Source organism: Callithrix jacchus, chromosome 19, assembly GCF_049354715.1.
Source record: "Callithrix jacchus isolate 240 chromosome 19, calJac240_pri, whole genome shotgun sequence".
NCBI classification, from domain to species: domain Eukaryota; kingdom Metazoa; phylum Chordata; class Mammalia; order Primates; family Cebidae; genus Callithrix; species Callithrix jacchus.
Window position 1 is genome coordinate 31409729 of NC_133520.1, and position 23505 is coordinate 31433233.

General features: G+C 53.2%; 1 protein-coding gene across 7 annotated transcripts; it reads right to left on the bottom strand.

Moving 5' to 3' along the window:
• On the bottom strand, nucleotides 1–21000 carry ETNK2 (ethanolamine kinase 2). 7 transcript variants are annotated; one of them, XM_078356919.1, is made up of 9 exons: nucleotides 20433–20620; nucleotides 18638–18897; nucleotides 15599–15721; nucleotides 10593–10735; nucleotides 9237–9320; nucleotides 5963–6108; nucleotides 3717–3790; nucleotides 1330–1510; nucleotides 311–396 (listed from the first exon to the last, which is right to left on the bottom strand). In XM_078356919.1, the coding sequence occupies exons 1-8, from the start codon at nucleotides 20604–20606 to the stop codon at nucleotides 1438–1440; spliced, it is 1077 nt and encodes a 358-aa protein (XP_078213045.1). In that variant the 5' UTR covers nucleotides 20607–20620; the 3' UTR covers nucleotides 311–396; nucleotides 1330–1437. The 7 variants fall into 7 exon arrangements, with proteins under 7 accessions (XP_035136401.1, XP_078213045.1, XP_078213046.1 ...); XM_035280510.3 differs by lacking the exon at nucleotides 3717–3790 and having other exon boundaries at nucleotides 1–396; nucleotides 20433–21000; XM_078356920.1 differs by lacking the exon at nucleotides 15599–15721 and having other exon boundaries at nucleotides 20433–20866.
• Between the last annotated feature and the right edge of the window lie 2505 nt (nucleotides 21001–23505).

Here is a 23505-nt window from a genome sequence, read left to right on the forward strand (position 1 = left end):
TGTTTAGGACGTCACTGGTTCATCTGGGTCAGCCAGCGTCCTTTTAATCCACAGCCTCATTCCCTCTAAGGGTAGATTCTACCTAGAGGGTCAAAGGCAGAGAAGCTGAGTTAGAGAAATAGGGGTCCTGCCCAGGTCTACAAGAAGTTCCGGAGCCTTCGGAGCTGGGTGCAGGGGAGGATGTGTGCAGGCTGCTACCGTGACTTCAGCATAAAGCCCAGGTTGTAGGGAGTCATCAGGAGGGGCTATAGCACCCCTCAGCCCCCCATGCAGGGGTCAATTCCTCACCATTGCCACTCAGCCACAGCAGTCCGGAAATGAGCATTTTAATGCAGAAATCATGATAATTTACAAATGAATCACTTTCTGGGCCAGAGCCAGGAGGGCCCCGAGGAGCTGTGAGGGCAGAAAAGAGGTGGAAGCTGTTGAGCGTCTGGGCAACCAGCTCAGTCAGCACCTTTCTGATGGGATCCTGCCCAGCCTCCCACGCTGGACCCTAGGGGGCCCCTGGCCCCCACCCCATCCTCTTGGCTCCCACTAGTCATTCCCAGATAGGGAGACCTCAGGTCAGCTTCAGGATATAAGGTAGAGCTGGAGAGGCATCCCTGGAAGGAGGGCTTGAGGCCAGGGAGGGAACAAGGCAGGAGACTGCTGGTTCTGGTTTTGGCCACCTCATCCTTGGCCATGTCCCCTCCAGCCAAGCCACAGCACGAAGCAGAGCCAGGTTCTGGAGGCCCAGGGCCTTACCACTCCCTCTCCTGTCCCCCTAGTAGGAGAACAGAACAAGCATAGGAGAGCATGTCAGGGAGCATGTTTCCTGGGGCTGAGGTTTGGGAAGAGGTCATTTGATTGGATCCGGTTTGGAGAAGGTGAAGGGTCTCAGATGAGGTGGCTGCTGAGGGAGCTGTCATGCTCAATTCTTGGCCCCCACGCATCACCAAGATATGTACATCCATGTGTCAGGGTTGGCATGATGCTGGTTTGGAGCTCAGCACCTCCCACGTGGGGCATGCAGGGGGAGACGGGCTGGAGGCTCAGGGCACTGGAGGTAGAAAGGAGCCCTCCTCGCCTCCTTCCCCAGGCCAGGAAGGGGTAAAGACACATGTAAGGCAGCCCCAGTTCCAGCATGGCCTGAGTCTGGGAATGATGTTTCCCAGGGGTGGTTATGGTCCAGGCCCTGGCTGCAGGCACTTTCCCCCCAAGCCTGGTGAGGTGAAAGGGACTCCCAGAAGTGGGTCCTATCAGCCCCTCCGGACAGGAGAATGAGGTCTTCAGTGGCCACCACTGGGGGCTGGTGGCAGGGACAGAGCCTTCTCCCTGGACACCCACCTGTCCCCTCTCCCACCTTGGCCAAGGGTGTGGACCCCGGAGCGCAGAATTGAGCTCTGGAGAACAGGTTTGGCCAGACAGATGGGTGGGGAAGGATGGGGTGGCTGGTCACTTTGGCATCTCCAAGGCTGACACCTGAAGCTTCACCTTGAAGTACTGGTTGAATCGGATCACTGCGTACCTGGGGGAAGACAGAAGGAAGCTGGGTGTGAGGAAGGCAGGCAGGTGGGCCATGCTCGGGGTGCTCACATCATGAGGGAAGTTTCTCAGCGGCTCTAAGCCTATTTAGGTCTGGGGAGGTCATTCCCAACCCAGACTGATTAGTATTATTAGCTCTTTTGCTTCTTTTATTATTTATTTATTTAGAGATCGAGTCTCGCTCTACTGCCAGGCTGAAGTGCAGTGGTGCAACCTCGACTCACTACAACTTCCAATTCCCTGGTTCAAGCAATTCTCCTGCCTCAGCCTCTGGAGTAGCTAGGATTACAGGCATGCACCATCACGCCCAGCTAATTTCTTTTCTGTATTTTTAGTAGAGATGCAGTTTCACCATGTTAGTCAGGATGGTCGACCTCCTGACCTCGTGATCTTCCCACCTCAGCCTCCCAAAGTGCTGGAATTACAGGTGTGAGCCACCGCACCCAGCCTTATTTTTTTTCTTTTAATATTTATTTATTTATTTATTTTGAGACAGGTCTGGCTCTGTCACCTAGGCTGGAGTGCAATGGCACAATTTTGGCTCACTGCAACCTCTGCCTCCCAGGCTCAGATGATAGATGATCCTCCCACTCAGACTCCAGAATAGCTGGGACTACAGGTGAACGCCACCGCACCTGGCTAATTTTTGTATTTTTTGTAAAGATGAGGTTTCACCATGTTGCCCAGGCTGATCTCAAACTCCTGAGCTCAAGGAATCTGCCTGCCTTGGACTCCCAAAGTACTGGGATTATAGGCGTGAGCCTATAAAAGTTGAATTTTTAACTTCAACTATAATTTTTTCTTCTTAGACTAGAGCAACCCTTCCACAAACATGCTTGTTTGGAGTTTTGTTTTTACAGTTCTCTATTGGGAAGTATATTCATATTGCTGTGCACATGAATCTCTACAACTTTTTCATTTTGGATGACAGAAACTAGACGGATTAAGCAATATTCCCTATTTCTCCCTCTCCCCAGCCCCTGGCAACAATTCAACTTTGATTCTATGGATCTGACCACTTTCGTTATCTCTTATAGAACCGTATTTGTCTTTTTGTGACTGGCTTATTTAGCATCATGTCCTCAAGGTTCATCCATGTTGTGGCAAGTGACCAGATTTTCTTCATTTGTGAGGCTAATATTCTACTGTATGTATATACCATATTTTATTTATTCATTCATCTGTGGACAGACATCTGGGTGGCTTCCATCTCTTGGCTACTGTGCCAAGAAGAATGCTGCTGTGAACACAGGTATATAAATATTTCTTTGAGAGCCTGCTTTCAGTGATTTTGGCTGCCCACCCAGAAATGGGATTGCTGGATCATACGGAAGTCACATTTTTCTTTTTTACGGAACCACCATACTGTTTTTCACAGTAGCTCACCATTTTACATTCCCACCAATGGTACAGAAAGGTTCCCATTTCTGCACATCCTTACCAACAATTCTTATTTTCTGTTTTTTTAATAGCAGCCATCCTAATGGGGTGAGGTGACATCTCACCATGCTTTTCATCTGCATTTCTCTTATGAACACTTTGAAGCCAGGGTAGTGATTCCCTTTCAGCTGAAGGTAGGTAAGGAGGAGAAGGGCAAGGCCCTCGACAAGAATGGAGGAAGAAATGATTCCTGGTGCTTTGGGACATAGGAACCTCACAGGACAGGGACCCCCTAAATCATCAATATGCAAGCAGCGGCTAGCTATGTATGTTAGGAGTTCTGAAGGAGTAGCTGGGCCTGTTGCCCAACCAGAAGGCGGCGTGGCGACACTTAACCAGCCCATGACTTCAGCAAGACACTTCCGCTCTCAGGACCTCTGTCCTCTCTGCCGTAAAATGAGGATAGGACCTGCGAGAATTCAGACTGATTTTCAACAATTCCATCCGCCACCAGGCTCCGTGGATAGGTGCACTGGCAGCAGGGCAGGAAGTGGGCAGTAGGATGCAGTGGGGACTAGCAGACCTCCTACAAGGCACAGGGAGGATGTGACACTTCTCTTTTCAGAGTGGCACTTTCCTGGCATCCCCTGGGGGCAATGGCTCTGCTGGAGATGAGCTGGAACGGGGGCGAGTCAGCAGAGCAGGGGAGCGGACTCTGGGCATTCTGCCTGGGCTGTCCTTTGCCTGCACCCTGGGCTCAACCAAGGCTGTCCCTTTTGTCCACACCCCACCATCACCCCCACACTCACCTGAGGAAATCAAAGTCGATGGTGGAGTACTGGTTCTGGATGAGGGCCCAAAGAGCCCAGAAGAAGTGAGACGCCTGGAAACAGACCAGAGAGGGTCAGCCGGGCAATCTCACCATGCCTCCTTCTGACTCTACAGAGCTGTAGGGATGGAGTCATTGTGGAAGACACACAGCTAGGACCCTGGATGAGATGTGGTGGGGTCTCCCCAGCACAGGCTGGGGAAATTATGGAGCCCAAGTCACTGCACAGCATTTGGAGCCTCCACTCTTATTAGAGAAAGGTGGGCAGAGCCAGTTCTACCAAGGCCCCGGTGTTCACCAACCCTCAGGTGGGTAGTCAGCAGTGAGGAATTTCAGGGAGTGCCCACAACCTAAGCAGGACCCACACGCCACCTCTGGCCTCTTCCCCACCCAGGGGAATCTCTCGGAGTCTTCAAGGCCAAGGTATCCAGGCCAAGATGGACCGCTAAGCCAGAGCTTAGGCCTAACAGCCAGTGGGGGCTAGTGCCCTTCAGGAAGGTGCAGGGAAGGAAGAGCGATGGGCAGCAGTGCCCTGGCCACGTGTCTGCCTGAAGATCCCCACACTAACCTCCTCCACTCCTTTTCCTCTCTCCTACTGGGAGGCTGGTTGGACTAGAAAAATGAACCTAGATATGGAAACAAGAACCCCCCAGCCTGGGCATTTGCTGAGCATCAAACTCTGCTCTCCTTGTGGCTGGAGGTACCCACCAGGCCAGGAACTGGGTGGGAGGAGGGTGAGGACTGGAAAACGACCTGTCGCACACTATGCTTATTGCCTGTGTGATGAGACAATCTGTACACCAAACCCCAGTGACTTGCAGGTTACCTATGTAACAAACCTGCATGTATACCTCTGAACCTAAAATAAAAGTTAAAAAAAAGAAAGCCAGGGAGCTGTGGTTCCCATGTACCCCTGAGCAAACACTAGTGACACCATCACTTTCCCACACGAGTGCCCCCACCCTTGTGGCTCTCCCATCCCATTCCCACTCCATCCCAGATTCCTCCTCACTCAGGGGTTGGCTACACTTTATTTCCTTTCCATCATTTAAAAGGGGCATAGTAAGCTAGCATGTATGAATGATCATTGAAACACTAAGCAAGAGGAAGGCCTGTTCTTAAGGTCTTAAAGTCTTAAGACTGGAGGAAGAGCCTAATATAGAATCAGTTTTATGCCAGTGAGGAAAACAGAATAGGGAATCTGAAATTACAGAAAAGTAAAGATTTTATTTAGCTCTTTTCTGTACTGTGAAATTCCAGGCAGCTGACTTAGCTTCTTACTAACGCGCAGCTGACATGAATGAGACTAGTTAGCAATCCTTGAGCACACACCAGTGGAGCCCTGGCATGGCCAGGTGCCTTGGATAAGGGGCATTCAGAATTAAGAAGTGACAGCAGACTCATTTGAGCAGGAAGAGCCTGTTGGGAAAAGCTTACTTAGAGTTCTGAGTCAGTGGAGGTAGTTACAAAGAAGGATTAGAGCTTGACATTCTCTATCTTCTCTAAAGGTTAAAATATATATATATATATATACATAAACGCACGCATGCACACACACACACATACACACACAGCCAGGCATGGCAGCGTGAGCTGTAACTGTGGCTACTCAAGAGACTGAGGTAGGACGATCATTTGAGGCCAGGAGTTAGAGGCCAGCCTGAGCAACATACCAATATCCTATCTGTACAAAAAGTTTTAAAAAAATTAGCCAGGAGTGGTGGTACACACCTGTGGTCCTAGCTACTCGGGAGGCTGAGGTGGGAGGATCGCTTGAGCCCAGGAGTTTAAGGCTGCAGTGAGCAATGATTGTGTCGCTGTGCTCCAGCCTGGGCAAGAGAGTGAGACCCTGCCTCAAAAAAAGTATGTATATATGTATATGGATGAATTTGACTGCAGCATGAAGGGCTGAGGTTAGATGGTAGAACTACTTATTCAAACAAGGGAATTGCTAACATAGGAAGGTAGGCTATTTCTTGGAAGTTTCTCTAGAGAGGAGAGAGCCTAGATTTGGTGGGGCTGGGGGGAGCAGGGAACGGGACATCAAATATTAAGGGCTGCCTAAGAGGGCTCTTCCCAGGCTTCACCTGTAGGGTGGGTCAAGAGCCGGGGATGGATGTCCCCAGGCTCTCACCTAGCCCTGGGCTCCGGGTAGGAGGTTAGGTGGGTCACCAGCCCCTCCTGCTGACTCCTTTCCTGCCCCAGCCCTAGTCACAAGGCACTCACCAGGGCAAACTTGTTGACTTGCACGTAGAGCCTTTCCACCTCCCTGGGGGTCACGGCCATTCCCCTTTGTGCCTGCAGGTAGTAGTGCAGCCACTGCAGCTGGGTCTCCCGCGCCGGGTACAGGCAATAATCCACCTCATTCACGCCTGATGGGGAGGCAGGCCAGATACAAGTTGCTGGGAGATGGGCCCACCTAGGGTCTCCTCCAGCTCAGTAGTGTTCCCTTCTCCCCTCAAAACTCCCATCTCCTTTGACCTGCAGGCTGTGCCCAAGAAGGTGGCCCTGAGCAGGCAGCTTCTTTGATTACAAAACTCAGCTAGTGTGGGGGTCTACCCCATCCCAGCTAGGAGCACTGCTTCTGTGGGACTGAGGAAAGCAGAGAGAGAGGCAGACTGGTTAAGAAGCAAGACACCATCCTGGGAGTCACAGGAACCCCTTGAGATAGCTCCAGGGTCTCTCCCATCCACTGCACAAAAATGCCAGTGCACAGGAGGCCCTCAGTTAGCCCTGGATCAGCATTGCCAGTCCTAGGCCTCATGCTAACATCATTAACCTTAGGGGAGCCCTTTCCTATCACTCGCTGAAATCTCTTCATTTATCAAATGAGGGAGCCAGACTTCATGTAGGGATATCAAACATGGCTTCCTGGTGTTAAGCTGGCTACTTAAAAACATCACCCGGAGAGCACCCCACCCAAGGCCAATATTCCAGATGGTTCAGATGCGTAGCTGGGCTGGGAACCCATGGATCAGATGGCTCTGGTTCCTTCCAGCCCTGCTGTAGCCCTCCAGCTGCCAGCCCAGTATCACCAGCCTCATCCTGGGCATGGTGGAACAGACCGTGGCTTCAGAGCTGGTAGAAAAAGAAGTTTATAAGACAAGACCAGGACTGGGCCACCTTCTCCAGCGTCCCCTCCTTCCTCTTCTTGTCCTTCTCAAGCTTCCTTTATATCCCTGGAGAAACATACACAGTGTCCTGAAGCTCCAGGAGTGTGGCTAGAAAAGAATCTCCTGGAACAGATGTCGAAACGGAGGCCCACAGAAGAGAAGTGTGCTCAAGCTCAAAGGTGGTTAGAGGCAGAAGTTTCATCTCCCAGTGCCCAGAACCGTCTTCCTCACTCCTGCGTATCCGTGAGGTCCCTCTCCCCAGGTCTGGATCTCCCCAGCTCTCTTTCTTCCCCCATGCTAGGTTCTGCCTCCTCCACTCTCAACTTGGGAGCAGGCTGCAATCTACCCCTTTGGAGAAATTCCAGCTGGACTTTGCTCTGTGCCATGGGTGAGAAGAACTTAAAACGCTTAAGAATTATCCTCTATGGAAAGGCCAGTGGGCCTGGCATCCAAGCATTCCCAGGCCCAGGGCCCTGCTGGTACCAGCCTCTGCTCCATGGCACACCCTGAGACTCGGCTGTTCTGCCCAGCTGAGGCCCCATCACTCCAGGCATTCCTAGGTGTACTCTCAGGTACAGTCAATGCTCAACAGATTCATTGCCTGGGGTTCTGGAAGGAACACAGTTGGCCTGATGGTGCTGGTGGAGAGTGGCTCTCCAGTTGGCCTGGGCATGCCTTTCCTATCCTGAGCCACAGGGCCCGGCCCCATCATGTGAACCCCTCACTGTGCTAGTCTGGGGACAGCTCTCCAGTCCCAGTGTCCAGCTCCATCCATGTGAGTTGCCTCCTCGGTCCCACCTAATTAAGTCTCAAGCTGGAAAAACCTGCCCTGCTTCCTTTACACAAATGGTTCCATTGTGCATACCATGCCTTTATAGAACAACTGCCTACCCTAGGAATCATCATCCCCCTACACTGCCCCTTCCATTCCCACTCCCGGAAAGCTTCCCAGTCTAATCACAGCACCAAACGCCAATACAATGCTTAGTATGTGTCAGATGTGTGTGTGTGTGTGTGTGTGTGTGTGTGTGTGTATATCTCATATCAACACTATGAAGTGGGTACTATTATGATCTCCATTTTATAGGGGCACAGAGAGGGTAAATAAATTGCCCAAGGGTCACACATCCAGTAAGCAGCAAAGCCAGGAACTGAACTTAGGGAGTCAAATTACATAGCACATTCTTAGATTCTACTAAGACGATTCTCATCAGGCCACCAGGCAAACAGCTACTTATAGCTTGTTCTGCTCCTTATCTGCATGGAAGGCCCCCATGTACAACTTCACCAGTTGCACTGGGCATAAAGGACCTTGGACAAAGGAGCGGAGGCTGAAGTCATCCTGTGCTGTGGTAGCCAAGCCGCAGCAATTATCTGTGTCCACCTGGAGGAAGGGGTCTTTTTCTTTGTTTTTTTTTTTGAGACAGAGTTTTGCTCTTGTTACCCAGGCTGGAGTGCAATGGTGCGATCTTGGCTCACCACAACCTCCGCCTCCTGGGTTCAGGCAATTCTCCTGCCTCAGCCTCCTGAGTAGCTGGGATTACAAGCATGTGCCACCATGCCCAGCTAATTTTTTGTATTTTTAGTAGAGACGGGGTTTCACCATGTTGGCCGGGATGGTCTCTATCTCTTGACCTCGTGATCCACCCGCCTCAGCCTCCCAAAGTGCTGGGATTACAGGCGTGAGCCACCGCGCCCGGCCTTGGAAGGGGTCTTTTTCTAATTTGTGTACCAAGCTGAGTATCTTCAGGGATCCTACAGAGGTCACATTTTCTTAGTTGGTACCAAAGTGCCATATGGGCTAAGAGAGGTCTGCCCTGTGTATGTGAGTCCTGGCTCCCCCAACGAGACTTGGAACTCTCTAAAAGCAGGCTGTGCCTTAACCCTTCAAGCTGTGATATTTTGGAGGACAAAAGCTATCTAGCCTCTACCCTCCAAGTACAGAACCCCTCTGGCCCTCCCCATGCCCCGCCCTGGTCCCCATCATAAAGAAGGTGCTTTGAACAGTGGTCAAATATAGTCCTGTATTGCCTAATGACAGGGATACCTTCTGAGAAATGCACCATTAGGTGATTTTGTGTGATCATCACAGAGTGTACTTACACAAACCTAGATGGACAGCCTACTACACACAGGCTACACGGTACAGCCTGTCGCTCCCGGACTATAAACTTGTACAGCACGTTGCTGTACTGAATACTATATGTAACTATAACACAGTGCTAAGTAGCTCTTTATCTAAACATATCTAAACATAGAAAAGGTACAGTGAAAATAGGGTACCTGTTACCATAAACATACAGTAGTCTCACAGGACCACCATCTACATGAGGTCAGTCATTGAAACATCACTACGCAGCACATGACAGTAGCAATGCCCCTCTCACCTGCAAACTCATTGAAATGGTTGCCAATGTCAAAAGCTTGGTAGTTGTAGCCAGCATATTCATAGTCAATGAATCGCACGTGACCTATGAAACAGAGGCCAGTCGATGAGAGTTGGCTCAGGAGATCTGGAAATGGGCCTGGTCAAACTTCCACTGACCTCTGGGATGTACCCACTGACTAATGCAGGCCGTTGCAGCAACCCTGCCCAACCGCATCGCTGCAGTAGTCTTCTAAGTTACTTCCTTCCATCCATCTATCTGCCCTTCCCAGCTCCCAGTTGTCCCTCTCACACAGCTGGATCTTCAGGGCCTCCTCATCTAAAGACATCTGTCCTCAGCATGGCTAAGGATGAGGAATACAGCTAAGTATTAATACTCCCTGGAGTGATGCTGTCGGCAGCAACACCAGGAGGTGTGCTGTGCCTCTCCCCTCTCTCCTCTTCTCCTCTACTCCTCTCTCTCTCTCTCTCTCCCTCCCACCCCCCCTCCCCTCTCCCCTCCCTCCCTGAAGGCTCGGGACAGCCACAGTGTTCTCAGAAGCCCAGAGTTGTCAGGAGTAATGGCTTAAGTGCCCTACCATTGAGGACCTCCACAAACCATGATTTTGAGTTCTTTCTTGGCACAGTTTTTTTTTTTTTTTTTTTAAATAGGATCTTACTCTGTCACCCAGGCTGGGGGGTAGTGGCTCCATCACTGCAACCTCCACCTCCCAGGCTTAAGTGATCCTCCTGTCTCAGCCTCCTGAGCAGATAGGATTATAGGTATGCACCACCATACTGGGCAAAGTTTTGTGTATTTTTTTGGTAGACACAGGGTTTCACCACATTGCCTAGGCTAGTCTTGAATTCCTGGGCTTAAGCAATCCATATGCCTTGGCCTCCCAAAGTGTCGGGATTATAGGCATGAGCCACTGTGCCCGGCCCTTGGCACAGATTTTTCAAAGTGGGAAACTTTTATTTTCTTTTTCCCTTCCCTCCTATAAATTAACTTAATACCTAAATCCGCCGGGTGCAGTGGTGCGTGCCTGTAGTCCCAGCTACTTGGGAGGCTGGGATGGGAGGGTCGCTTGAGCCTAGGAGTTCTGGGCTGTAGTGCGCTATGCCCATCAGGTGTCCACACTAAATTCGGCATCAGTATGGTGACCTCCCAGGAGCAGGGGACCGCCAGGTTGCCTAAGGAGGGGTGAACTGGCCCAGGTTGGAAACGGAGCAGGTCAAAACTCCCGTGCTGATCAGTAGTGGCATTGCGCCTGTGAATGGTCACTGCACTCCAGCCTGGGCAACATAGCGAAACCCTGTCTCTAAAGACCTAAATCCAGGTCTCCTTTTGCTTGTCCCAGGGCCAGGGAAGCCATACCTTTGGTGCTGTCATAGATGATATTCTTGCAGAGCAGGTCATTGTGACAAAACACCACAGGGGACTCCAGCTGGGACAGATGCTCCTTCAGCCAGGCCAGCTCTTGTTCCAACACCTCCACCTTAGGGACATCTGCAGAAAGGCTGGACAGTGGCAAAAAAAGGTAGCCAGTGAAGAGAGGGCTGATAGACAGGGGGGCGCTTGGCCTCGAGAGTCCTGAGTTCGAACCTTATCACTCCCTCCGTCTTACTGCAGGGGGACCTTGGGAAAATGGCCAGTCTCTTAGACCTTCACTTTTATCATCTGTAAAATGGCACTGAGGCTTCCTGTCCATCTGACTTCTCTGGTTACACTAGGAAGCTGAATAAGACATGGGCATAAATGCATGAGGCAGGGCATAAAAGTCACTGGCTGAGGGCATCCCTGCTATTTTGTGAAAGGGACAGGAGGGTAAGGAAGGAGACAAAGGGAAAGGACAGGGCAGGTGAGAACAAGTGTCCAGACTCGGGGATTCCAGAATAAGAGAGAGCAAGGGCAATGTGAGCAGTGGGGAGGGATGCAAAACAGACCCACTCTTAGGATGCTGGGAAAACTCACCAGGAGGAGGTGCTGCTCCCTAAGTTGAGACTCTCTTACAAGCTCCTCCCTGGGAGGAAGAGCAGAGCCCTGGCAGGGAGCTGGAGCAATGGAGCTCTCTTGAGGAGGCAGAAGTATGTCCTGGTGTGCCTCCGCTCACCCCAGCAGCTCACCGTGTCACAGGGAGAAGGGACCAGAGAGACAGGCTAACCTCTCTTTTCTTTTGTAATTAAAATCTTCTTAATCCTAGGACTTTATGGTCTAACCTCTCATCTCACAAACAGACCATCAGCTCATATGAGAAAGCAAACAGAGAACTATTTTTTTTTTTTTTTTTTGAGACAGAATCTCGCTCTGTTACCCAGGCTGGAGTGCAGTGGCATGGTCTCAGCTCACTGCACCACCTCCTGAGTTCAAGCAATTCTCTGCCTCAGCCTCTCAAGTAGCTGAGATTACAGGCGCCTGCCACCATGCCTGGCTAATTTTTGTATTTTTAGTAGGGATGGGCTTTCACCATCTTGGCCAGGCTGATCTTGAACTCCTGACCTCGTGATCCACCTGCCTGCCTCCCAAAGTGTTGGGATTACAGGCGTGAGCCACCGTGCCCGGCCACAAAGAGCTTCTTTAGTTCACTCCTACACTGTCAAAGGAACGCTAAAGCCTTCAATGAGAGCATGCTTGCTTTGTCGGCTCCCCAGTGACTCATCCCTTCTACCTTGAGTTATGAGTACGTGTTCCCTGGTCCCAGACCCCTGCCAGACCATGCACAGGCAACTTGGCGGCATGAACAAATTTGCATGGGTCCACCTCTCCTTCTGCCCCACCCCCATCCCATGCACCCAGCAGTCTTTACTGCTGAAAGAAACACATGTTGGGGAATGAAGAAACCAATCAATCAAGTTATCAAAGGCCATGTGGAAGTCTGATGAGGGTACGCTGTCCTCATGTGCTCTGAACTTTTGTCCCCAGGAGGCACACAGGTCTGTGTACACTGAAAAGGCCAAACACTTATCGCAGTCCTTAAAAACCTAGAACCACCAATGGACAGAGAGGAGGAGGCTGGGCTTTGTTCTCCATTCCTGTGTCACCTGTTTGTGTTTCTCTGTCCAGGGCAGCAAGAGCACGTAGAGGAGGATGAGAATGAGAGTGGTCCTCTCTCACCTTCTCACGGGACAGACCAATCGCTCCCTCACCCAGCCCAGAGGCCAGAACACGAGGAAGAGTATTCAGTGACTGAGGCGCCCCTCTGTCCCCACTGGGGAAGGAAGAGAGGACAGACTCTCTTCCAGGCTTTGAGAAAGTCAAAGCTAAAGAAGATCTGAGGTTAGCCGGGCGCAGTGGCTCACACCTGTAATCCCAGGCTGAGGTGGGCAGATCATGAGGTCAGGAGTTCGAGACCAGCCTGGCCAACATAGTGAAACACCATCTCTAATAAACATATTAAAAAAATTAGCTGGGCCTAGTGGTGGGCGCTTGTAATCTCAGCTACTCAGGTGGCTGTGGCAGGAGAATCTCTTGGACCCGGGAGGTGGAGGTTGTGGTGAGCTGAGAATGTACCACTGCACTCCAGCCCGGGTGACAGTGTGAGACTCTGTCTCAAAAAAAAAAAAAAAAAAAAAAAATCTGAGGTGATCTAGTCCAGCCCCATGGGGAAACTGAGGCTCAAGGAAGGAAAGAGGCTTCCTCCCAGCCTCCAGATATCTCTTGCACTGCTGGGTCCTCTACTTCCTCGTCTAAGGAAAGCAGTCCTTGGCCTGTCCAAGGATCCAAATTGAATAGAGCCTTCTAATTGTGAAGCCTGTGTACTCTCTCTGAAGGCCTGGGTGCCCTTCAGAGACTCTGCAAAGGCCTCTTTGAGTCCAGGGAGTCCACTGGGAGGAGTGATATGGGGGAAGCCTCCCCCATGCTTCCTGGAGTTTATCTGTGTCGACAGGTCTGCATAAGATATGTTTCAGTCTTGACTCTTCTTAAGAAGCTACCTTTTAAGATTCCTTTTTTTTTCTTAGACTGACCATCGAAAGAGAAGAACCGGGAGGGGTCCTTTGATTTGCTCAGGTCCTGGACTGAATAACATGGCTCTGACATCCAAGATGCCTGCTGCTCTGTCCCTGACCTCAGTCTGACCCTCACTGTGCCCACCCCAAGGCCACGCAGATGGTTACTGTGGGAACAATCCTGGCCTTCCGTCTCCTCAGGGCCTCCCTCACTGCTCTGTTTCCCTCCCCTGAGCACTTGAAACATTGTCAGCTTTGCTACCTTCAGTTCCGCCACCATGGGGCTCTTTCAAGACTGTGGGATTGGCAGAAGAGTAACCACCACCACATCCCAGAAACACCGCCCAGGAAAAACTGCTCCTCCCGCTCCTCTGCCCCCGAGTCAGCAGGACGGGGAGGAAGGGGCTGCAGGTCTCTGCAGGGAGGCCTTGGGGTTCCTCCTGATATTGGGACTGCTGCCTGGCCAGACTCCACTCCGCTGTCAGGATCTCGGCAGGCAAGAGTCTTTCTCCCCACAAGACTCTTTCTAAGAGTCAAATCCTCCCAAAGATCTGCTCCAGCCAACCTCATCTACTCATCACTCATGAGCAAACCCCACTCCAGCCATCTCCTCCAGTTGGAGTAGCCTCCCTGCTCATTTCTGCCACGCCGCCTCTGCCAAGACAACTTTCCCTGGTCTCCCACCCCCAGCATATATTACACACCCTGACTTCTTTTGCAGCTGTGCATGGCCGTGTCCTGTATACCCAGATGGCTCTTAAGCTCTTTGAGGGCAGGGCCAATGTCACATTCATTTTTATATTGTTTTAAATCCCAGTCAATCAATGTCTGTGAAATGAAGGACTGAATAATCCAGGGTTATTAGGCAATGCCTGGAGCTCCAGGTGCTTATCTCGTCTAAATGATTGCTCATTGAGGCTCCGCTTTTGGGCAGTCAGGCAGCTTAGGGCATGGATCATCCCCTAAAGAGGCTCAAAGAAGTCAAGTGACTTGATTTGTTCAAGGTTCAAAGGTGTGACAAGAGCAAAGAGATTGGGCTAGCTCTCCTCCAGGGATTACTCCCTCCAGTACCCCTCAAGGTCACACACTGGCAGCACAGCCAAAGGAAGCTGTAGAGTTCAGGACCATGTCTGAGCACCAGAGGCCTAGCTCTAGTTCCTGAGCTGCCACTGATCAGTGACCCTAGGCAAGTCCCATCCCCTCCCTGGGCCTCGGTTTTCCATCTGTCAAATAAAAGCTGTGGGCTGAAGGATTGGAAGGACCTGTTCTCTGTGAACTGTTCTAGCCCTGAGGGAAAAGGAAGTCCCTGTCTCAGACAGAATATCTGACAGGCAAGGTCTGAACATGGTCAAAGAGAGGGCAGGCCTTGGCCACCATGGACAAATAGTCCCAATGCAGTGCCTGATAAGCATGGCATGGGAGGATGCAGATAAAGTCATGCATGTGGGTGACAGAGACATACTCAAAATGGGGATGGAGTTCATTATTATCTTGTCATCTTAGAAGAAGACACATCCTTCCCCCCAAACCTCTTCTGCACCCTACTCCCATGAACATTTGGAACTCCGGTGATGGCCAATTCCAAAAAGGAGCGTGAAGGAATCAGAGACTCACTCCTGCCTTTTATTTGGAGGACGGAAGGCAAGACACCATTCTTTCCTCCAGGCCTCCATCTTTTCCTCGGCACTCAGGGTGTGTTGGGGAGTCAGGTGTCTAAAGGTTACAGGACTCTCAGGTTGCTGGTCCAAGTGCTTAAGGGAAAACTCAGGGAACCCTGTCTTCCCTGGGGAAAGGCAATGTCAGGATGGGTGGTCTACCTCCTTTCTTGGGAAAAGCAGTGAGGGAAGCAGCAAGCTATCAGTCTGAGCAAGGTGGGGATATGGTCCCCAAAGGCACATGGGGACAAGAAAGATCTTGGGAAGTAGCAGGAACCTTGATGTCCCAAGGGCTTGTCAGCTGATGAGTTGAGTTCTTCTGATGCTAAGTTCAGTCCCACCTCATTCTGAGGGCCCTGCCCTGCTCATGGTTCAGAAGGCAGGGCAGGTGGAGACAGCGCTGGGCTGAGAAACAGAAGCCCTGCCTCTCACAAACCCCGTAACACTGGGCCAAGCTCAGTCTCTGAGCTTCAGCAACTGCTAAGCAAAATGGGGAAATGTTGTCCCCAACCCTGGTCCCTGCCACAATCAGAGAGTCAAGGAGAAATGAGCACACTGGTTTAAAACTGTTCATCTAAGCTCCTGAGATTTAATCAACAGGCCTAACTCTGCTTGGAGACAGAGGCTTAGCAGCTAGGACTGAAGGTACTGCAGGGGAAACTCCCCAACCCCCTCCCCAGGACCTGAGTCCTTAAACCTCCTGGCAGGGTGGGCTGAAACCAAAAGGATGGGGAAGGCAGATCACATTAAGGCAGCCTTGGACCCTCCCAGATCTTTGTACCTGGGGTTGATCTCGTTCTTCACAAGCGTGAAATAATTGTGCATCTTGTACCAGAGAGTGGGCTTGGGCAGGCTGCCGTTGGCGTGGATAGTATGAATCTTTGCCATTTCTAAGGCGATTAACCTACAGCAGGGAACAGGAAGAGTAGAGCATCAGTGCTGGGACATGCCCTCCCCACTCATCCCCTCCTGGCCAGATAGGGGCCCTCCAGGCCCACCAGGGCAATAGCCAGAGGGCCAAGGATGGGATGATCGCAAGTCCTTTAGAAGCACAGGTCCCACAGAGGGAAGGTCTTGGCCGAAGGAAGGAAAATAAATTAAGACCTTAGCTTGGCAGCAGCTCCCTTTCCAGTATCAGGCTGGGGCTGCCTCAGGGAGCAGAAGGGCAGAGCAGTGGGCTGTTGGTCACAGGTCAGTGGCCTTGCCTTACCCCAGTGTACCCACGGCAACCCCTGAGAACAGAGGGGCACTCGGGGATGGGGGCGGGCCAGCTTCTCCTCCCCCTGGACTCTGACCCATCCTCTCAGGGTACCTGAACATAGATCACTTTGCACCAAGAGATCGGGGGTGGTGATGCCAGGCAGGGAAGAAATGCCTGCCTCTTATCAGCCTGGCCAAGGTGGGGAGGAAATCAGACTGGCCCAGGGCAGCCCCTTCCTCGGGAGTTAATGCTGGCGGCTGAGTGCCAAGGACGCAAAACAAACCAACGTTCTATTTTCAAGTTCTCCTGTGGACATTTATCCAAGGTCTCAGGAGAGAAGGAGTGGGTGGTAGGGAAGGTTGCTGGGAGAAGGTGGGGGTGAGTGGAAGGCTGACCGGTCAGAGAAGGAGGGCCTTGATAAGGACCCCATTGCCGGAGGCCCTGTGTCCCAGCTGGGCCTTCCCAGTCCCCTGCCAGTCCTCCCTTCTGCAGCCCCACCCCCCAGCCGTCTGCTAAGCCTCCAACAGTCAGCTTCCTTCCAACATACAGCCTCTGCCTGTTGCTCGAATAACAATCACTGGGAAAGACAACAAAGGCATTGGCTGTTTGAAACCTTGTTACCAAGCTGTTTCACCGACATCCTCTCTCTTGCCAGGCCCTGGGAAGAGGCAGGCCATATCCTATTGGGATAACAGAGCAGTTTTGGGATTCCTCTGGATGCCCCCAAGGCCCCCACCTCCTAAAGGGTAGAGGAGACAAGGGGCGTGGCAGCAACCACGTGGGTGAGAGAGGAAGGCTGTGCTTTCTTTCAGAGGCCAGAGCCCTGGGGCAGAAGAAGGGAACCCACCAGGGTTTGCGCAAGGCAGGGAAACAGACCTGAGACTCAGGCCTTCCCTTCCCAAAGGAAGATTCGGAACAGAGCATGAACGGAGCGTTTTCTTGAATATCAATAGGGCTGTTGTTTGGAATAGCAATGAAAGTAACCTCAACACTCAGCATTTTCAGGCTGCAAAGCCTCAGCAGGCCGAGGCTGGGGGTGGGGTTCAAGGGAACATGTAGAGGGTGGCTCCTGGAGGCCTTTCCCGAAGACATCACTTCACCCAGAGAAATGATGGTCTATCCTGGGAAAATCATCAAGGAAGGGCCTACCTCCCACACCTATCCCAATTTCTGGCTCTCCCCCAGATGCCACATTCTTCTTCTCAGGGAACCTAAATCCACCTTCAATCTTCTTGACAATGGTAATTGTTTGCATGAGAGGATGAGTGACAGCCTCGGATACATAGAAGCAGAGGGATCCTGGGAGTGGTGAGACCTGCCCATATCCGAGCTTATTTGCACCAGACTAAGGGAGCACTGTGGGGAGTGCAGTGGCAGAAGTCAGGACAGGGTCCCCTGTACCCTGCTGTGACTTCAAATTTCTAGTCTGGGTACTTTTGGAGCTGTTCAGCAGGAACCTGCAAACACCCTTGCATAGGTTAATATGCCTCACACCCTCAAGATACACACACACAGCTACAATACATAACTGAAACATGCCACCCGACCAGCAGCTTAGGAGCACGGGGGTGGAAGGGCTCTCAGATCCTCTTCTTCTGAGGTCCTGAAAGGCATACACAAAGAGAGCCACATGCACTTGGGGTTACGTGGGTGGCAGGTGATGAAGCAAAGAAGCTTCTTGCTCTACCCCCAGGTGTACTTGTTTCTCCTCAGTAAGTGAGGCCTTCTTCCCCTTGGATTAGCCTGGGCAAACGCCAAGACTCCTAGGCAGACCCCTGTGCCCCTGTCCTAGTGGCAGGAGTAAACCCCAGCCTGCCTCAGGCCTCATTCAAGTCAGTGCCCTCCATGTGGGTCATGGCATTGGAGGGAGGAAGGAGGACACTGCTTGCCATCCTTGTTCTGGCACAGAGGAAAGAGGGATACTAGGGATCCTTCTTTGGTCCTCCCCCATTCCAGGCTCTACAGCATCCCCAGGGCTTGAAGGAAAAATCCAGTTCCTCCTGGGCCCACCACATCCAAGCATTTACTGGGAGGGGTTTCCCAGGAGCCACAGGTTGTTGTGAGCCTTTGAAAGGAGGCCTTGACAATTCCCCAAACCTGGGTTCCCACCTCGTTAGGGAGCCTGGAAGGAGCTCAGACTGGCAGGAGAGGTAGCATCTCCCTGGGCTGGTAAACCATGCTTACCCTGGATAGGGCCCATTTTCCTTGACAAACAGAGACAGAGGTAGAAAACCCTGAGTGTCCTGGGGATCTGGCTCAGATTTAGTTTCTAAGGCTCTGAGATGTTTCCAGGTCAGACTTGGAGTGGGCAGAGGTTTGAGGTACAGTACCAGGAAGCAGACCTCTGCTGCACTTAGGGAACCAGGTCCTCTGGTCCCATGCTCACGACAATTTTTCCTTTCCTCCCCCAGAAGCCATCCTTCTAGCAGACACCGCTTAAAATCCATGGAAAGCTATAGCCGTTCTCTGCAGAGCAATGCCTGTAAACATGCATTTTTTAATGCAATTTCAGGGAACTCTTAGATCTTACAAGTCTCCACTACAGACCCCACATGCCAAAGATTTCCAAGCCTAAGTCTTGAAGAATAGTAGAGACAGAGGCCCTGGCACCCTCCTCACCTGAAAAGCCGGGGCTCACGGATGTGCTCAGGCCCCAGAGCCACACCCTGCATGTACTCATAGCACAGCCCATTCTGGAAGGTGCAGTAGAGTTTGGGGGCACAGCCATGTGCTCGCAGCAGCTGGAAGTTTCTGACTTCATTCTCCCGGTCCACCAGCAGCTCCGTCCGCTCCCCATAGACCCGGACCAGCACACAGTCCTGCATGTCCTCCTCCATGTAGCAGGCCACCAGCTTGTTGGTGATGCCATCCGTGAAGCGCTGGCATGTGGAGAGGGCAGTGCGTGAGTGGGGGTGGGGCAGGGTCTCTCTGGTCTCTCCCCAGGGCTCTGTAGCTCCTGCAGGAGGTGCTCATTTGAATGCTGAGCACAACCACCCCAAGCCCCCAGTGCTTTAGCCAAGTCACTCATGCTCTACTCTGTCCCCAACCTTGGGGGTCTCCAGTCTCTATAGAGTTCAAGAAAAAAAGAGGTAGCTTGGGTTCAGCTTCCATACACTCCTGGGTCTGCCTCTAGTGAATGGGATTTGGCAGTGGAGAAATTTCCACACTACTTGGGAGGCAAAGGCACCCTCCCGCTCCTTACCCTCCATCCCAGCACCAAAAGAAACCCTAGGGACCAGAATGTGGCAGGGGAGGGCTGGGAGTTGTCCAGAACAGAACATCCTGACTAGGTGCCTCTCACCTTGTGCCAGGCAGTGGGCTCTGCTTTACCTCGTGCCCCATCCAGTGGCAGAGGTACAAGGAGGGCATTAAGGTTGGCACCCATCCCAGGACTTTAGTGGTCAGAGGTCCTGACCGGAAAAGGCAGGAGACAACTGGGCTGTGAGTAAGGTTCTCTGGACAGCAGGGTGATAAGGAGAAAGAAATCATGGATTTATGGGGCACAATGGGACAGAACTGGGAGGGCCTTAGAGATCATCCGAACAAATTCTAAGTAGGGAAACTGAGGCAGGAGGGGGAGGGTAGATGGCATGTTAGGTCAATGCTGGCATTAACCTCAGGCCTGCTTGATGCCTTGACAGTCTTACACCAAACTGGACCTCTTATTTTGAAAATGCTACTCCCTCCCCAGGGTTGGGGGGGTCTGTCAGCCTCCACACTTGGTTTAGAACCTCCCCACAACTTTGCCCTCACCCCACCCCACCCCAGAATGCCCACTGCATGGAGCTGCTGTGAGAGTGGGTTCAGTGGATGGCTCTGTCCACAGATGTGTCCCGGGACCTGTGGCCAGCTGGCGCTGGGGAAGGTAGCCCGTGTGGGGGGTGCTGAGCCTGAGCCTGCAGCTATGGTGAGGGGCTGGGTGCTAGCTGGAATTCCACAGAGTGGCTCCAGGGACCTATAGAGGCAGCTCAGAGCCTGGAGGATTTGCTCCCACCATGGGGTGGGGCAGAAATGTATGCGTGTGTTTGGTGGGGGGGGGGGGTCTCTAAAAAGTTCCCGCCTCCTCAGGTTTCAGAGCTGGCTGGGCACGAGCTTCTGGGCAGCGAGGGGTACCAGCACCCAGCGTCACGGGGTGAGGCCCGCAAACGCAGCACGCCGACAGTGGGCAGGTGGCCACCCGGCGTGCCCAAGAGCCCCACGAGAAGGGGGGCGTGTGCAGGGCCGAGGGAGGTGTGAGCCTAGTTTTGCTTAGGGACGAAACAGATCCGTACACAAACCACGTTCCAAACCTTTCTTGCGCAGCAGCCGCGCACCCCTGGGACCGACACTCTGGAAGGATGGGAGGACTGGGTCCCCGCATCCTCGTGGCAGCCCCGGCAGGGCCCCATCCTCGGCCCCGCGCCCACTCCACTACCTTGGTCCGAACTTGCTCGGGCTTCCAATGCGGCCGCAGCTCCTGGATGAGGCGCAGGGCCCCGGGAAGGATGTCGTCCGGGTCCACGGAAATGCCGAAGTACGCGACGGCGGCGGCCCTCTGGGGGCCCGGCGGCTCCCGGCCGCCGGCGCTGGCCGCCGCCTTCTCCTCCATGCCCCATGAGCACTGCGGGCAAGGCGTGTGCCTCCTCAGGTGAAAGGACGCGCGCGGCTGAGGGGCCGAAGGGGGCACAGCCATTCCCAGCAGCCCCACCCCCTCGGAGCCGCGGCCGACGCTAGCCCCGGCGGGGGGGCCCGGCGAGGGAGTGGGAGGGGTAGAGGAGGGGCCAGGGGAAGTCCATGACTCAGGCGCGAGCTGCCCGCTTCGATCGCCCGCTCGCGGCCCGCCGCCCACCGCCGACCCCGGAGCGCCGCGGCCCGCCGCGATTGTGACATCACGGGCGGCGGCCCGCGGGAACGCCCCCGGCCCGCCCCTGCCCCGGCCCGCGGGCCGCTGGGGAGTGCAGCCAGCCAACGCCGGCAGCTGCGGCCGCCGCTACCTGGAGCGCGAGGCGGGGGCGGGGGCGACGCCCCCCTTGGGGGCCCGGTGACGCCGGGGGTGGGGCCTCCGCTGGCTCCGCCCTGCCCGGGTCCCCGCCGAGGCTCGCTTCCCGGCCTCTGAGGCAGGGAGACTCCTGCTCTCTCCCGGTAGCCTGGGGGAGGAGGCTGGGGAGGGCTCGTTCTGCGCCCCCACCTCATCCTGGAATGGAGAGATCCGCTGCTCCCACGACGTCAGCTTGAGCTCGCCCCTCTGTTCCCCTGCTCCCTGCCCCCACCCCGTCCCCTGACCCCGGGAAATGACTCTGCAGGGGCGACCCCTGCTGCATCTCAAAGGTGCTTCCCTGCAGGCAACACCCGACAGAAACACACTCCATGGAGAGGGGACATTGGGTGATGGCGTTGGGATGAGTGTGTCAGTCCAGCAGACTGTGCTGTCCCCTGACAGGCCACTGAGCAGCCAGGACGTTGGAGTGTTTGGGCACATCCTGGGCAGGACTTGGGGCAAGACTTAGTTAAAGCCTCCCTCCCATCCTGAGCGTGTGAATGGGGCTGGGTAGTAGACCAGTGGGCATCCCTGAGCCCAGTGCTTTGCTGGACATTCGGGGTGTGAAGTGGACAGACCCTGCCCACGTCCTGGGGAGGAGAACTAAAGGCCCAGCGCAGCTACAAGGCCAAAGCAAGGCGTGGTGATGGCTGGGGGTGGGAAGGAAGGGGAAGGGGTGACAAAGTGTCGGGGCGGTTGCTGTGGGGAGGAGCCTGGAGAGAGGCCAGGCCGGCTCCAAGTCCCTCTACTAGCCAGGCTCTCCTTTGCTCATTCTCTGCCACCTCCTGAGCAGGGCTCTGTTGGCTGCCGGCCCTATTTGCTATAGTGAGGCCTCAGGGATCTCACTAGTCACCATCCCTCACTGCCCCACCCAGAAAAGCACCTTCAGAGAAGGGGCTCTTTCCTTTTTCCCCAGTTACCTCTGGTCTATCCTGGAACCTCTCAGCCACAAGGCTCCTATGCTTACTGCTGTCCAGAATCCAGCTCTGCCTAGCATGACTTCTGCAGTGATAGAAATGTTCTATATCTGTGCTGTCCAGCGTAGTGACCACTAGAAACGTTGATTTTATTCGATTTTAATTAATTTTAATCTTAGTGTAAATAGTCACATGTGGCTGCCATATTGGACAGTGAAGGAGATGTGGGGTGGTGCCTGCCTTCTGAAGGTCATGGAGCCCCGAGATGGAGCTGGAAAAGACCCTGGCCTCCAACACTTCCTTGGCAGTGAGAAAGTACAGCTATGCAGGACAAGAGAACATGGAGAATCAGTGGGAGTCCAGGGTTCTGAAACCCAGGCTTGGGTTCTTGGCTCTGCACAGGGACTCTTGCAGGGACTCTAGAGGTACTGAGGGCCTGGTTAGGCTGTTCAGTGCCTCGTGATTTTCTGTCAAAAGAGAGGTGAGCAACTGTGGTGAAGAAAGACACCTTCCGTGGCTCCAGGTGGATGTTGATTTCTCATTCCCTGAGTTACACATGCCCCCAGACAGCCTAATAATAAGAGTGAGAGAAAAGACTTCAGCCTGGGGAGTCCCAGTGGATGGGATGGAGGATAGCAGTGCATGTGTGCACCTGTGTGCTTGTGCACGTGGCCCTGAACCAGGGTGTGTGAAGCACTGTACTTGTGACAGTACCCACTGCTTGTGATAAAGTGGAAAGCCCCCAGGACCTGCTTTAGACGGACTGGGTTCCAGTCTTGATTCTTCACTATCTTTCAGTATTCTTCACGACTTGATTCTTTTTTTTTTTTTTTTTGAGGTGGAGTCTTGCTCTGTCACCAGGCACCAGGCTGGAGTGCAGTGGCGCGATCTTGGTTCACTGCAACCTTTGCCTCCCAGGTTCAAGCAATTCCCCTGCCTCTGCCTCCAAAGTAGCTGGGACTACAGGCACACTCCACCATGCCCAGCTAATTTTTGTATTTTTAGTATTTATAGCGACGGGGTTTCACCATGTTGGCCAGGATGGTCTCCATCTCTTGACCTCGTGATCCACCTGCCTCAGCCCCCCAAAGTGTTGGGATTACAGGCGTGAGCCACCGCGCCCGGCCACTACTTGATTCTTGACTGAGTAATCTTGGGCAAGGCCTTCCATTCTCTGGGCCTCAGTTTCCCCACCTATAAAGTGGAAGTATTGACTGAATCTCTGGTGTTCTATGGTTTTAGGTGGTAGTGCCTTAGACTGCCTGTGTAAATGGCTACATGGGGCATGGGCAGGGGCAGTAAGGAGAGTAGAGGGGAGTTTTGCAGGGACAAGAGACAGGGCTGACTAGCTCAGCAGAGCAGAGTCTGAACTCAGAGCTGGCTTCTGTGAGCTGAGAGAACTTTCTGAGCCACGGTCTACTGCCACAGCAGTAGGCTTGGTCCCTGAGAGAGTAGAGGGGGCTTGGTGCCGGCTCTCTTCAGGCTTCCCACCTGAGGTTGTGTAAAACAGCTCCACCTGAGTCCTGCTGATGGCCAGCGTGAATGTGTAGCTT

Coding starts and splice junctions, on each gene's coding strand:
- ETNK2 (XM_035280508.2), bottom strand. CDS start 20,690: ATGGCTGTGCCCCCTTCGGCCCCTCAGCCGCGCGCGTCCTTTCACCTG. Junction 10,736..15,598: donor AAGAACGAGATCAACCCCAG/GTACAAAGATCT, acceptor GCCACTGTCCAG/CCTTTCTGCAGATGTCCCTA. Junction 9,321..10,592: donor CATCTATGACAGCACCAAAG/GTATGGCTTCCC, acceptor TCTGTTTCATAG/GTCACGTGCGATTCATTGAC.